General features: G+C 48.6%; 1 protein-coding gene across 1 annotated transcript; it reads left to right on the forward strand.

Moving 5' to 3' along the window:
- Positions 1-5,755: 5,755 nt before the first annotated feature.
- LOC140616930 (keratin, type II cytoskeletal 3-like) lies at positions 5,756-11,959 on the forward strand. Its single transcript, XM_072797585.1, has 8 exons — positions 5,756-6,157; positions 6,275-6,495; positions 7,753-7,813; positions 8,333-8,428; positions 8,912-9,076; positions 9,424-9,549; positions 10,253-10,473; positions 11,534-11,959. Exons 1-8 carry the CDS (start codon positions 5,756-5,758, stop codon positions 11,835-11,837), a joined length of 1,596 nt encoding a protein of 531 aa, XP_072653686.1. The 3' UTR covers positions 11,838-11,959.
- Positions 11,960-12,616: the final 657 nt, after the last annotated feature.

Below are 12,616 nucleotides of genomic sequence, written 5' to 3' on the forward strand. Positions count from 1 at the left end.
GATATGCACCCGATGAGGACGCTGGTGAGAGGTAGTTAGGTTATTTGTTTGATATGCAAGCGATGATTTTCTGTTATTGTACAGAGGAGGACACCATTAGCTAAGAGCTAATATGTACCAAATGCCTATTATTCATTAGGACCTGTTCTAAAATAATTCTTACAGGGTAGCCCAGGTGGCTCATCAGTTTAGCGCTGCCTTCAGCCCAGGGTGTGATCCTGGAGTCCCAGGATTGAGTCCTGCGTTGGGCTCCCTGCATGGAGCCTGCTTCTCCCTCTGCCTGTATCTCTGCCTCTCTCTCTCTCTCTCTGTGTGTCTCTCATGAATAAATAAAATCTTGAAAAAAAATAATCCTTACAACAACACTATGAAAGAGATCGTATTGTTATCCTTGTCTTATTGATGGAAACCAAGGTGTAGCATGTTAAGCAACTTATGAAAGTCATGTAACTAGGAGCTGGAGGTCATAATTTGAACTCAGGTACTTTTACTACAACATGGCTTGACTGACTCAAAGACCAGTAGGATACAAGGGAAGAAAAGGTTTTCTAGCAGTGGATTTTTTTTGCCCCAAAACTCATGATGCCCAACTCTGATGTTCCAAGGTCTCCTTGGCCTATCTGGTTTTTTTGTGAATTGGAAAAAGGTGTCTACTCAGTGCAGATACAACTCCACAGATTTGGCAGAGGACAGCACTTTGTGTAAAGTGAAAGATGCCTGCACTCTGGACTCCTATTAGCCGATTTCTGGCTAATAGCCCAAGCCATAGCACATAGATAGGTGACCAGAGTATGGGTCTGATTTTGGCCTTTTTACTCTTGACCTGGAACTCTTGTATAGGATACAACCCACACAAATGTACATGGAAGCCTTGGTGGTTTTGTGTCTGAGCTCTGAGATCTGGGGGGTGGGGGAGATATCTCTAATTCTTGTTGACTCCTTGGTTTGTAGTCTCTGCAGCTGGCCTGCCTCTGCACCTTTCCATTTCCGGGGTTGGCACTGTCTTTCTAGAATAAGACAGTAATAACACCTGCTCTCCAGTGACTCAGGGTCCCATGGAATCTTACGGCTTTAGATTCACCTCAGCTGGCAAAGGATGGGTGTGTGCTCTCTTCAGCAAGGAATGCTTTGTCCATAATCCTGACACATTGGCTCTATCCATGGTTTATCCACCACAAGCAAAGAAGAGTTGCCAAGTTACATGAGAATGAAGACTGGGAACCTATTTATGTGGATTGTAACCCTTTAAGGAATGAAGATATTAAAAATAATAGTATAGTTATTATATTATATAGATATCAACTTTAATATAAAGTTAGTGAAGTGACACTGAAACCAATGCTTTATATGTAGCTACACGATAACACCATGTTTCAACTGTAGCTGGGAGATCTGGAGAAAGAGGCCATAAGGGTATTTTTAGGAAGCCAGCAAGAAATGTACTCTCAGGAGTGTGGTGCTCGTGATACAGGGATTATGTATGGAGAAAGATTCCAAGGGTTTAGGAGTTGACCAGTGATGGGGAAATAGACACTGAATTTGGATTAACTGAGATCTTGAGGTGAGAAGGGGGAAGAGACAGACAGGATAACAGTGAGTAGGTGTCATGGGGTCAAGAGAAGGACTTTAAAGATGGGGAAGACTTGAGCATAGAGGAGAGATTGAGGACCTGGTGGGGAGGAGGGTAACTGACTGAGTAAAGACCTAGAGGAGGCAGGTGGGGAGGCTGTTGTGTAGCCCTGTACAAGAGGAAGAAAAATAAGGTGGGTGTGGAGGCAGCTAAGAGTGAAGGCACAGAAGAGATGACCAAAGGAGATCACTTCTGACAACTTGAATTTTCTCAGGGAAGTAGGAAGCCAAGTTATCTTCTTCTGCAGGCAGGACTGAGAAGGGGCTGGAGGAGAGTAGCAGAAACTTGGGACAGAAGTCAAGGGCATGGACAAGAAGCTGACAGGACAAGGGAGGGATTGAGCACCCAGCCAAAGTGGAGATCAGGACTCTGTTGTCCCCCTGATTACATGATTCCCCCAGTAGTGCTCAGCCTTTGTGATAGGAGGGGAAAGGAAGGTTGTAGCTTTGTCCTAGACATGGGACTTTGTTAGGCTGATGATGGAAGAATTAGCAACATAAGGAAATCAAGGATGCTGGTGAGAAGGTTGTTCAGACAGATGGTCACTAAACTCTTCCCATGAAGGATGGGACAGCATTAATTTTGTTCGCCACTCCCTACCACTGGGTCAATGGCTGGCACAAAATAGATGCTCAAGAAGTATTTGTTGGATGAATGAGTAATACTTAGGTTGGGAAGAACAGGAAAAGAGGCCAGGAGAGCACTAACAGAGTAGGAGAAAATGAAGGGATGAAGACAACGGGAGTCTTTAAAAGACTCAAGAGCAGGTGTGGTGAGAGGTAGGCAAAAATAAGCTGAAGGATGAAAGGTTATGGCCAGAGAGTGGGGATTTGGGGTTTAAGCTTCGAAGAGGGAATTGTTCCTTGTGATGATCCAGGGCATGGCCCTGAGTGGGTGGCCGAGGTGGAGGAGGAAGAAGATGAGTGTAATTGGGAAGATTAGGCACTCCTCAGGCAGGGATATGGGGTGGGTCTCACTCTCAGAGGCAGAACTCTCCAAGGATGATGGTGAAGGAAAGTCAGGCAGCATCATGGGATCCCAGAACTCGAAGGGTAGGAAAAACCTCAGAAGTGGTTTGGCCCAACCTCCTACCAAACAATAGCAAGAAATTGGCTCGGAGGGAGTGGTAAGGCTTTAATATTAAAGTGGGACGCTGGGGAGGGAGGGAGGAACAGGGGGCAGATGTGGAAGGGCATTGGAGGTCAAGAGAGAAGCTCATTCTTCTATAACAGGAAGCCTAGTCATTTTCTGGATGGGAGAGTGACATGTTGAAAGTGGTGTTTGCATAACATCATGTTGGCAGCAATGTAGGGGTGGAAGGGAGCAAGGAGAGACTAGAGGCTCCGGTGAGTCTCTGGGGGAGAAGTGAACCACATCCAATTCCATGACCCACCACAGTTTGCCAGGTTTCCATGACCAGCATAATTTCTTCCCACACAATGGGTCAGGCTGGCACACGCCCCTGCATCTGTGTATATAACATGCTCCCTCTGTTGCCTTCAGTAGCTTCTGACGACCCTGTTTTGAACAAAGCTATAATGTTTGCTGCACAGCCTGGTTCCTGCAAGTCTCTTCATCACAACATGTGGTACTGCTTGCTTTCTTCATCAATTTGGCTCACGATGCTCCCTCTGGGAAGCCTTCCATGGCTAACTTCCTGCCACAGTTCCCATTTCCGCCCCCTCCTGTAACTGCAGTAGACATGTGGCTATTACTGGCTCTGTCCCTGCTTGTCTCCTGTTCTGAGTGAGAGTGTTGACAGGTATATGGAGCACATAGGTGTATAGACCGCATCTCCTTCCTCTGAGCTCCTTGTACTATCACCTAATAGATGCTCAATAAATGCTGGAATAGACCTGCTTTTGCTTAAACTTTAGCTCTCATGCTGTCCTGGGTGCCTTGCAATGAGTATGTTTCCCACAAATCTTTGAGAACTGACTTGACATCCCATGAGGTATTCTCATGGTGCTGTCTACAGAGGCAAGGCATGGTGTTAGGTCCATGCAGATTCTCAGGTGTGAATAAATGTGTGTTTCAAGCCCAGTGTAAGCTCTAGAAGAGCTCTGTAAACTCTAGTACACCAGGGCTTGCCTCCCTCTTTCCTTCCCTTTCTCCTTCCCTCCCTCCTTCCCACCTTACCTTCTTTTCTTCCTTCCTTCCATCACATGTAACTAGAAGGTACTCAAGTCCCTCACTCAGGATCAGATGGTAGTGGACTTGTGTCTGACACTCAATCATGAGATCCTTTCCCTCCAGAGGAGATGCCACAGCAGCCTGGAGTGCTCCAGGTCTCCTAGCCTTTCTGTTGGGAAGGCCTTCCACATCACTCCCACTGTAGTGTGTCCTTTTCCTTGGCCCGTGTTCACTAGAAACTGATCTCTCCTTGTAGCTAGGATGGCTGTTGCTATTACCCCAAGTGTGGAGTTCCTAATGAAATCATCTCTCTTCTGTTTATTTATATTGAGGACGATGCAACCTCTCTCCCAGGCCCTCGAGGGAGTCAGGCTGCCACGACAAGCATCTAAGTGGGATGTGAGGGTGCTAACGAGGGGTAAGAGACTGTGGGAGTTCAAGGGAGGTTCAAAGCCTTCTGATCAGTTGAGTCCCTTCTCCTACCCATGGGCTTTCTCATTGTGTTTCCTGTACACTTAAAATGGGCTTGATACACCGGTAGCATTTATAGCAAAGAGGGAAGTCATCCACACAAATGCAGCTAATTTATCAGTCTGTGTCTTAAAACATTATCCTGAGCTTGTAGGTACAGGGCTCTGTCCTAAGCTTGGGATAAGAGATAGTCTTGGTGGGAGGAATTGTCCTAGGGGACAAGCCTTTCTTGTTCGGTGTGACAATGGAGGTGGGACACACACACAGGGACCGGCATAGAAGGGCAATACCAGAAGTAGGACAAGTTGGGCAACCATTCATCCTACAAAACTTATGAGCCCACCATAGGCCAGGCTCTGTGCTAGATGATGGGGTCACTGTTGGAGCAGACAGATAAGACCTCGCCCTCATGGAGCCTATTGTCCAAGGGACTGGGCTGCAGCCTTCCTGCAGAGAAGAGGAAGGAAGGGAATTCAGGCAGTAGGACCCACGGGAGTCTGAAAGGGGGAGGCTTCCTGGAAAAGGGGACTGAGGAGGCATATTTAAAAGGGGAAGAGATGTGGTATGGGAGTGAAATAGAGGATGTGGGGGACACCAAGGCAGTGGGTTGAACAGGAGCAATAAAACCATGCAGGAAACACAGGGAGATGGGGCACTAGAGCTCTCTTGGTCACCCAAATGGTGAACAATGCTCAGATAAATGTCTCTAGTATCTAGTCCATTCACTCAGGCCTCTGAGTCAGTCTGGAACGTCTGGCCTGACATCTACCCCTCTGTGACTGGGATAGGAGAGGGGCTGCTTGTGTCTCAGAGCTTGGGACAAGCCAGCAGAGGCTCTCTGGTGAGTTCCATGGGTACACACTGTGAGACTTGGAGGTGCTACAGTTAGGAGGGAGCCCATTTTCCATTCTGTCTCTCCCAAATACAGGAGTCTGTGCCAGCCTTGTTGGTTCTGGGAGGTAGACAGCATAGTGACACCAGTGGACGCCCAGGGTTTAGGGGGAATGAAAAAGCCACAGAGTCACCTATTAGAACCAGCTGCCTCCTGAGAGGCCGGTGCCTGAGGCCCTGGGACTGGGCCATGCCTGGCAGGAACCAAGCTCATTCATTAAGGGAGGGCCCCGGTTCGGTAGTGCACAAAGTCTACAAGAGGCTAATTACAGGAAAGACTTGAAATGGAGACTCCAGGATTACAGCGAAGGAAATTGGTATGGAGATTAGTTGTAGCCATAGAATGAAACCCTGGAAATCATCCAATTAATGAACCAGTTCACTGGGACCTATAAAAGAGGCCACCTCTCTGCCTATGTCAGAAGATACCCTTTCCTCAGAGGCTTCAACCAGGACATCTTTCTGTGGCCAGAGAAAATGATGAGCCAGCAGTCCAGCAGGCTGTCCCAGGCCACCAAAGGTTCTAGGGGCTGCTCTGCTGTTGTGGTGTCCGGGCAGAGCTGTATCAGCCCAGGCAGGTCCCAGTCAGCCTCGTGCTCTGGGGGACGCAGTGCCTCCACAGCCTGTGCCATGGTAGGGGGTGCCTTCGGCAGCCAGAGCCTGCACAGCCTCGTGGGGAGCAAGCTCAGTGTGGCCAGAGGTGCTGCCCAGACTGGGAGCTCAGCCTGGAGTTGCTCGGGTGCCCTTGGAGGGAGCCTGTGTGGGGTTGGAGGAAGGGGCATGAGAGGTGGCTCTGGAGGAGGCTACTTTAGCAGTTGGGGGAGACGTGGTGGTTTTGGAGGCATTCCTGGTGGAGCGCAGGGCCTTGGAGGTTCAGGGGGCTTTCCCCTCAGCATCCAGGAGGTGGCCATCAACCAGAGCCTCCTTCAGCCCCTGAACATGGGGATCGACCCACAGATCAGGGAGGTGAAGACCCAAGAGAAGGAGCAGCTCAAGACTCTCAATGACAAGTTTGCTTCCTTCATCGACAAGGTGAGGGCCCCTGGTGAGGATGGGGCCTGGGAACATGAGGCCTAGGTTGGGGCAATGTGTCTGCTCATGAGCCAGAGGCTGGGTAGGCCATGACCCCTGCCCCCTGATTGACCACAGGTACGGTTCCTGGAGCAGCAGAACAAGGTGCTGGAGGCCAAGTGGTGCCTCCTCCAGGAGCAGTCAGCCACCTCCAGGGCCACTGCCAACAACCTGCAGCCCTTCTTTGAGTCCTATATCAGCTGCCTCCAGGCCCACCTGGACAGGCTGCTGAGTGAGCGGGGTCAGCTGGATGAAGAGCTCAGCATGATGCAGGTGCTTGCAGAGGAGTACAAGAGGAAGTGAGTGATGGAGGTGCTGTGGAAACAGCCACTGGGTCTAGGTGATTGTGGGGGAGGTCAGGAGGTGTGGAGGCTTTCCAGCTGGGAAATTGTTGGTGCATGTCCTCAAGGATGACACAGGATGGGGTGTCAGGTTATGGGTCCGATGAAAGGAGGATCTGCTCTCCTTGTTGGTGCCAAGGAGAATAAGATCTGTGACAGCGTGGGCATCTCGGGGGCCCTCTTCCAACAGAGGCAGATATGAGGCACTTTGGCATTTAACAACAATGGATCTCATACTTTGCTGCTTGCCAGAATAACCTTGGGAGCTTTATGAATTTGGAATGTCCAGGTTGCACTCATGACTCATTGCATGAGAATTTCCGGGCATGGGAGCCAGGCATTGGTAGCTTTTACAGAGCCTCAGGTGATGCCAGCATATTGCCAGTTAGACAATGTGTTTGGGCTGGGTGATGAGGGAGATTCAAGGGGAGGTAGGACACAGATGGAGAAGGGAACAGCTGGGACCTTCGGGTATAGGTGGGAGGTAGCCTTGGGAGTGAGCACAGGCTTTGCTCATGAGGACTGGACTGATTCCCTGCAGTGGAGAATCCAGAGACCTGTGTGCTGCCCAAGGATACCAGGAGTTATGAGCCAATTCCATCACATCTCTTATCTTTTTTTAAAAATTTTTATTTATTTATGATAGTCACAGAGAGAGAGAGAGAGAGAGAGAGAGAGAGGCAGAGACATAGGCAGAGGGAGAAGCAGGCTCCATGCACCGGGATTCAATCCCGGGTCTCCAGGATCGCGCCCTGGGCCAAAGGCAGGCGCTAAACTGCTGCGCCACCCAGGGATCCCTATCTCCTTTTTTTTAAGATAAAGATTTTATTTATTTATTCATGAGAGACAGAGAGAGAGAGACAGAGAGAGACAGAGACACAGGCAGAGGGAGAAGCAGGGCTCCCCGGGGGTAGCCTGATGCAGGACTCAACCCCCTGACCGAGGATCATGCCCTGAGCCGAAGGCAGATGCTCCACATGTTTTATCTCCTATTTCCAATATCCTGGAGTGTCAGAAATGGGGTGCCGGTGTGCTTTTAAAGGCCCCACCATGGTAATAAAGCTTGCCACTCAACCAGCTTTATCTTTGATCGTATCCAGGGAATAGTCACCTGCAGCTCTGCCCCAGGTTACGTACCACCTCCTTTCCCTGGGCACACGTGCACGTACCCTTGGCTCAGCCACCCTCAGGCATGACCTCTTTCCTTTTTCATAGGTATGAGGATGAGCTTAACAAGCGCTCAGAGGCTGAGAATGACTTCATGGTTCTGAAGAAGGTGAGCAGGCCAGGGGGGGAGAACAAGCCAGCACAGGAAGGAGACGGCACAAGGGAAAGGGGGAAAGGTAGCATCTTTCCAGGGATGTAAGACTGGATAACACTTTGCCTGGGGCAGGAAGGATGGCCAGAACCCGGGACAGTGCCAGCCTGGCATTGGGGCCTATGTCTGAAGGGTTTTCCATCTTTTGTTTTCCCTGTAGCTAAGACATTTCTCCAGTGTGTTTGGCTCAACAATTGCAAAACTGCTTGGAGCCAGTCCTTACACTTCAGAGTTTATTGCCAACTATTAATAACGACCATCATCATTATTCAAGCTGCAAAAATGGATAATGATGACCTTTTCTAACAAGTGAATTCAATTATCAAAACTTCCTACTGCGTGTATAAATTCTGCTCTAAGTGATTTTTGCTCCCTCAACTATGTAAACATGATATCAATGTTATTATTAAATGCAATGCTGTCTAATGAGAATAATACTGAAGCTAAGAAGGTGGATTCTCTGTTTTTTACTTTCAGGATGTGGATACTTCCTACGCGACCAAAGTAGACTTGGAAATAAAAATGGAGAGTCTGATCAGTGAAGTAAACTTTCTGAGAACCCTCTTTGAAGCTGTAAGGACCTTTATATTTTCCTCTAGGGTGGAAGCCGTGATGTGGGGTATCAAAACTTGCTTGATTCTGGGGGTCAGTCTCCTTTGTGAAATCTATCTGGCAGCACTTTCCCATTTTAATACCTATTTCTTCTTCATTTCTTCGATTTTACACCTCCTTAACTTATATTGCTTATGCTCTCTCTCTCTTCTCCTTCCCATGGCCCCAGGTTTTCAGAATCTGCAGTTCATGCCTTTAGAATCTCCATGTGCATAGAATCCCAAGGGAAATCTGTAAAAGGAGAGTTAAGGACAATCCCTCACTGCCTGCTGGGAATTTTCTTGCTGCCTGGTTTCTGGATCACTGTCTTGTCCTCTTCCTTTCCCTACAGTAAGACTTGGTTTTCTAGACCCCCACAACATTCCTGAGCCAGTGCTTGGAAGGTTTAGGGCATCCTAGAGAGGTGGTGACACTGCCCAATGGTGTGTCCTTGTGTATGTGTAGGAATACAACCAGGCCCTGTCAGAGTCCAGTGATATGTCTGTCATCTTGTCCATGGACAACAACCGGCATCTGGACCTGGACAGCATCATCACTGAGGTCAAGGCCCAGTATGAGGAGATCACCCAGAGGAGCAAGGCTGAGGCTGAGGGGCTATACCAGGTCAAGGTAAATAGGTGTCCCTGGATCTGTCTAGACTCACAAGCTTTTTCCAGGGCTCCTTCACCGCTAGCCCCTCCTGTCACCATCCCAGATAATGCACATTTTGTTCAGTGGGAACCCACTGAATTATCTTTCACAAATACCTATAACTTGCAATGTTTTTCATTCCACTGCCTAATATGTTTAAGGGCAACTGTGATTTTTAGTTAAGCGATCCTTTCCATCCTAAATGCCTGACGGACCTCCATGCTATATTAGGACTTTCTGGATTGACTGCACTTCTATTCTCCTTTTCAAACACATGTATTCAAGGGTTAGGGATAATTTCTCCCTGTCTGCTTCTTACCCACCAGCTTGGGGAGCTGCAGACTACAGCCAGCAGGTATGGTGATGACCTGAGGAGCACCAAGAATGAGATTGCAGAGCTCAACAGGATGGTCCAGAGGCTGCAGGCCAAGATCGAGAGCATCAAGAAGCAGGTAGGTATGGCTCCCCAAAGCCTGAGATTGTAACTCTGATGACAGTGGTGCTCTGAGGTGCCAGTGGGGCACCTGAACCTAGCAAGCTGGAAAGTCTTTCTGGTCCCCATTGGAACCTACAATGGAACTCCCCAGGTAATACCATACAGAGTGATGGCTTCTATATGTTACCTTTACTCCCACCCATCATCTTCAAGATAGAATGGTCTTCACTCATGTCATTGGTTGTGACCCCAAGACTCCATGAAATATGTGGGACTGAGTTTTTGGGGTCTCATACCATGAGTTAATCTTTTTTAAGAGGTCCAGAAGCAGGCAGCCTGGGTGGCACAGCGGTTTAGCATCGCCGTCAGCCCAGGGCTGGATCCTGGTAACCCAGGATCGAGTCCCACGTCGGGCTCCCTGCATGGAGCCTGCTTCTCCCTCTGCCTATGTCTCTGCCTCTCTCTCTCTCTCTCTCTCTGTGTGTCTCTCATGAATAAATAAATAAAAATCTTAAAATAAAAAGAGGTCAGGAAGCAGGTGATCAATATCTCTGGGCAAAGATTCAAATGACCATTGGAATTTCCTAGAATAGTGTAGCTATACTATGAAGCACATAGGTTAGAAGTTTTCATTAAGGAGACAGATGGAGACCTATGCTCACCTGCCATGTGCCCAGGTAATTTTAGAGATTCGATCCTTCTTTCTTCTCCTACTTCAGAATACCAACTTGCAGGAAACAATTGTTGACACTGAGCAACAGGGTGAACAGACCCTCAAAGATGCCCAGGCCAAGTTGGCAGAGCTCAAGAAAGCCCTGAAGCAAGCCCAGAAGAACCTGGCCTATCTCCTGCGTGACTATCAGGAGCTGATGAACATCAAGTTGGCATTAGATGTGGAGATTGCCACCTACCAGAAGATGTTAGATGGCGAAGAGTGCAGGTGGGTAGGGGCTCTGGTCAAGGCAAGGAGGACAATTTGAGAATCAAGTTTCAAAGGATTGTATGTATGGTCCTTGGTTAGACACAGTGGCAGGGGACAAAGAGGCTCTCAACAAATGCTTGATTAACAGAATGATACTACCTAGCACTCTCCCCTTTGGGCTCAGGGACACCAACTTTATTTGCTAGAGCTGAAAGCTTAGAGCTTCCCAACAGGCAGGTAGTGCACCCCAAAGGCCATTGTCAGCCAATCCTGATATAGTGGAGGATACAGATGAATACCAGTGGGTCCTAGTAGCTTGCTCCTCCTATTGTCCAAACTGGTTTCCACTTCCCTCTGCATCGGTGACTCTTCTTTGCCTCTCCATCTCTGGCACAGAAAAGAGTTGCATCACTTTTGGTATAGGCCAGGCACTGTGCCAGATATTCTTTATGGTTTAATTTACTCTTTTCAATAAACTGATGAGTCTATTATTCCAGGTTTTCCAGTGAGGGGAACCCAGGCCAAGGCGATAGCAGAATCAAGTATCCGGAGATACATTATCTCTCTGCTTCTCTGCATCCCCATCCTAGCATCCCAGGGAAGCCCTTCTCATGGGTAACTTCAATCCCTGATGCTGCAGCTCATATTACTGTACTCTGACATCCCAGGGGATAATTCTGAACAGAGATGCTGAGAGGAACCACCATGAGGTTTCCATGATATTTATTTTGTTTTCCTACACAGGATGTCTGGGGAGTGTCAGAGCCCAGTGTGCATCTGTGAGTATCATAAGCACTCCATTTCCATTGTGTGAGATGATTTCTCATGGCTTTGCTTCAGCTCTTCTACCCACAAATTTTTTTTTTCTACAGCCTGATTGCCAGGGTAAAAGAAAGGGTGGGGGGGTGAAAGGGGAGCCAGATTTGGGTAGGACTTATCTAATGTCCTGTGGAGTGTATGTCCTGGATTTGCCTTCAGACAAAGAACTCCCTCCCGTGAGAAGGGGGTTTCTCCTTCTCTTTTTTGGTTTTCTCTGCCACTCATTCTTCAGACAGGAATGCATGCAATGGGCATTTAGACAGACGGGGGACACTGAGCAGCCCATTCTCATTGCAGTTGTGGTCAACCACACATCCAGCAGCAAGAACATTAGTCCTGGGGGCAGCAGCAGCAGCAGAAGCAGCAATGGTATCTGGGGCAACAGAGGTGACCAGGGCATCCGAGGAGACAGTGAGTCCACCAATGGGAGGAAAGGCATCCAGTCCAGAAGCACAAGCACCTCCATGGATCAGAGTCCCAGACTGGGCAGCTCTTCCTCCTCCTTGGCTAAGATTGTGCAGATCACCGCCAGCAGCGACCAGCGTGCCTGCATCAAATACTGAGACTGGGCCCTGATGCACGACTATAAAAATTTCCCCTGCCTTTAGCCACATCTCTCTACAATCACTCCTCTCTCCCCAGGGTTGGTGATACTATACTGTCATCCGCTTGGAGGCTGAAAACCAAGAAGGGGCCCAGGTAGACGTTGTCAAGTTAGGAGTTTGTCCCTGAGCCCATCACACATTCCACTACTACCTATTGTCCCCTTGTATATAAACTTTGCCTTGCCTCCTCTCGGCTCTCTCTTTCTTTTTCTTCATTAAACTGCAATATGTGATGATGGATTTGACTATTTGACTCTGAGTTTTGCAGAATAATAGGAACTCATGATGTTTGCTGAATCAGAGGGCAACACACTCAAAATGTGGCCTGCAGGAAGTTATGTTAGCAGCTGTGCACGGAGTAAGTGAGAGATGAGGAGAGAATGAGGGTGCTGAGGGAGTTTTTGGGGTTAAGCCAACTGGGCCAGACTTCACAATTTGCCCAACTGCCATGCTGTGCTTCACTCTTTCTGTATCTATATCTGGGCAAGCCACACCCTGGGGCTGGAACACTTCTCATACTGGCATCAGTCATCCTTGCCAAGAATTCCAAATGGCTCAGTGATAGCCAAGTAATTGCACTGCCCAGCCTGGGTCACCTCAGGGGGCAGCCTTTCTTCATCTCCTCCCTTGGGGGTTTTGGACCACAGTGGTGGGAGAACATGGTCAGAAGCTCCCCCGTGTCCTCATTCCTTATGGCTCGGGGGCATTTGCCCCTTTTCCCAGCAAGACTCTGTAGG

Source organism: Canis lupus, chromosome 25, assembly GCF_048164855.1.
Source record: "Canis lupus baileyi chromosome 25, mCanLup2.hap1, whole genome shotgun sequence".
Taxonomy (NCBI): Eukaryota; Metazoa; Chordata; class Mammalia; order Carnivora; family Canidae; genus Canis; species Canis lupus.

Coding starts and splice junctions, on each gene's coding strand:
- LOC140616930 (XM_072797585.1), top strand. CDS start 5,756: ATGGTAGGGGGTGCCTTCGGCAGCCAGAGCCTGCACAGCCTCGTGGGG. Junction 6,158..6,274: donor TTGCTTCCTTCATCGACAAG/GTGAGGGCCCCT, acceptor GATTGACCACAG/GTACGGTTCCTGGAGCAGCA. Junction 10,474..11,533: donor TTAGATGGCGAAGAGTGCAG/GTGGGTAGGGGC, acceptor ATGGGCATTTAG/ACAGACGGGGGACACTGAGC.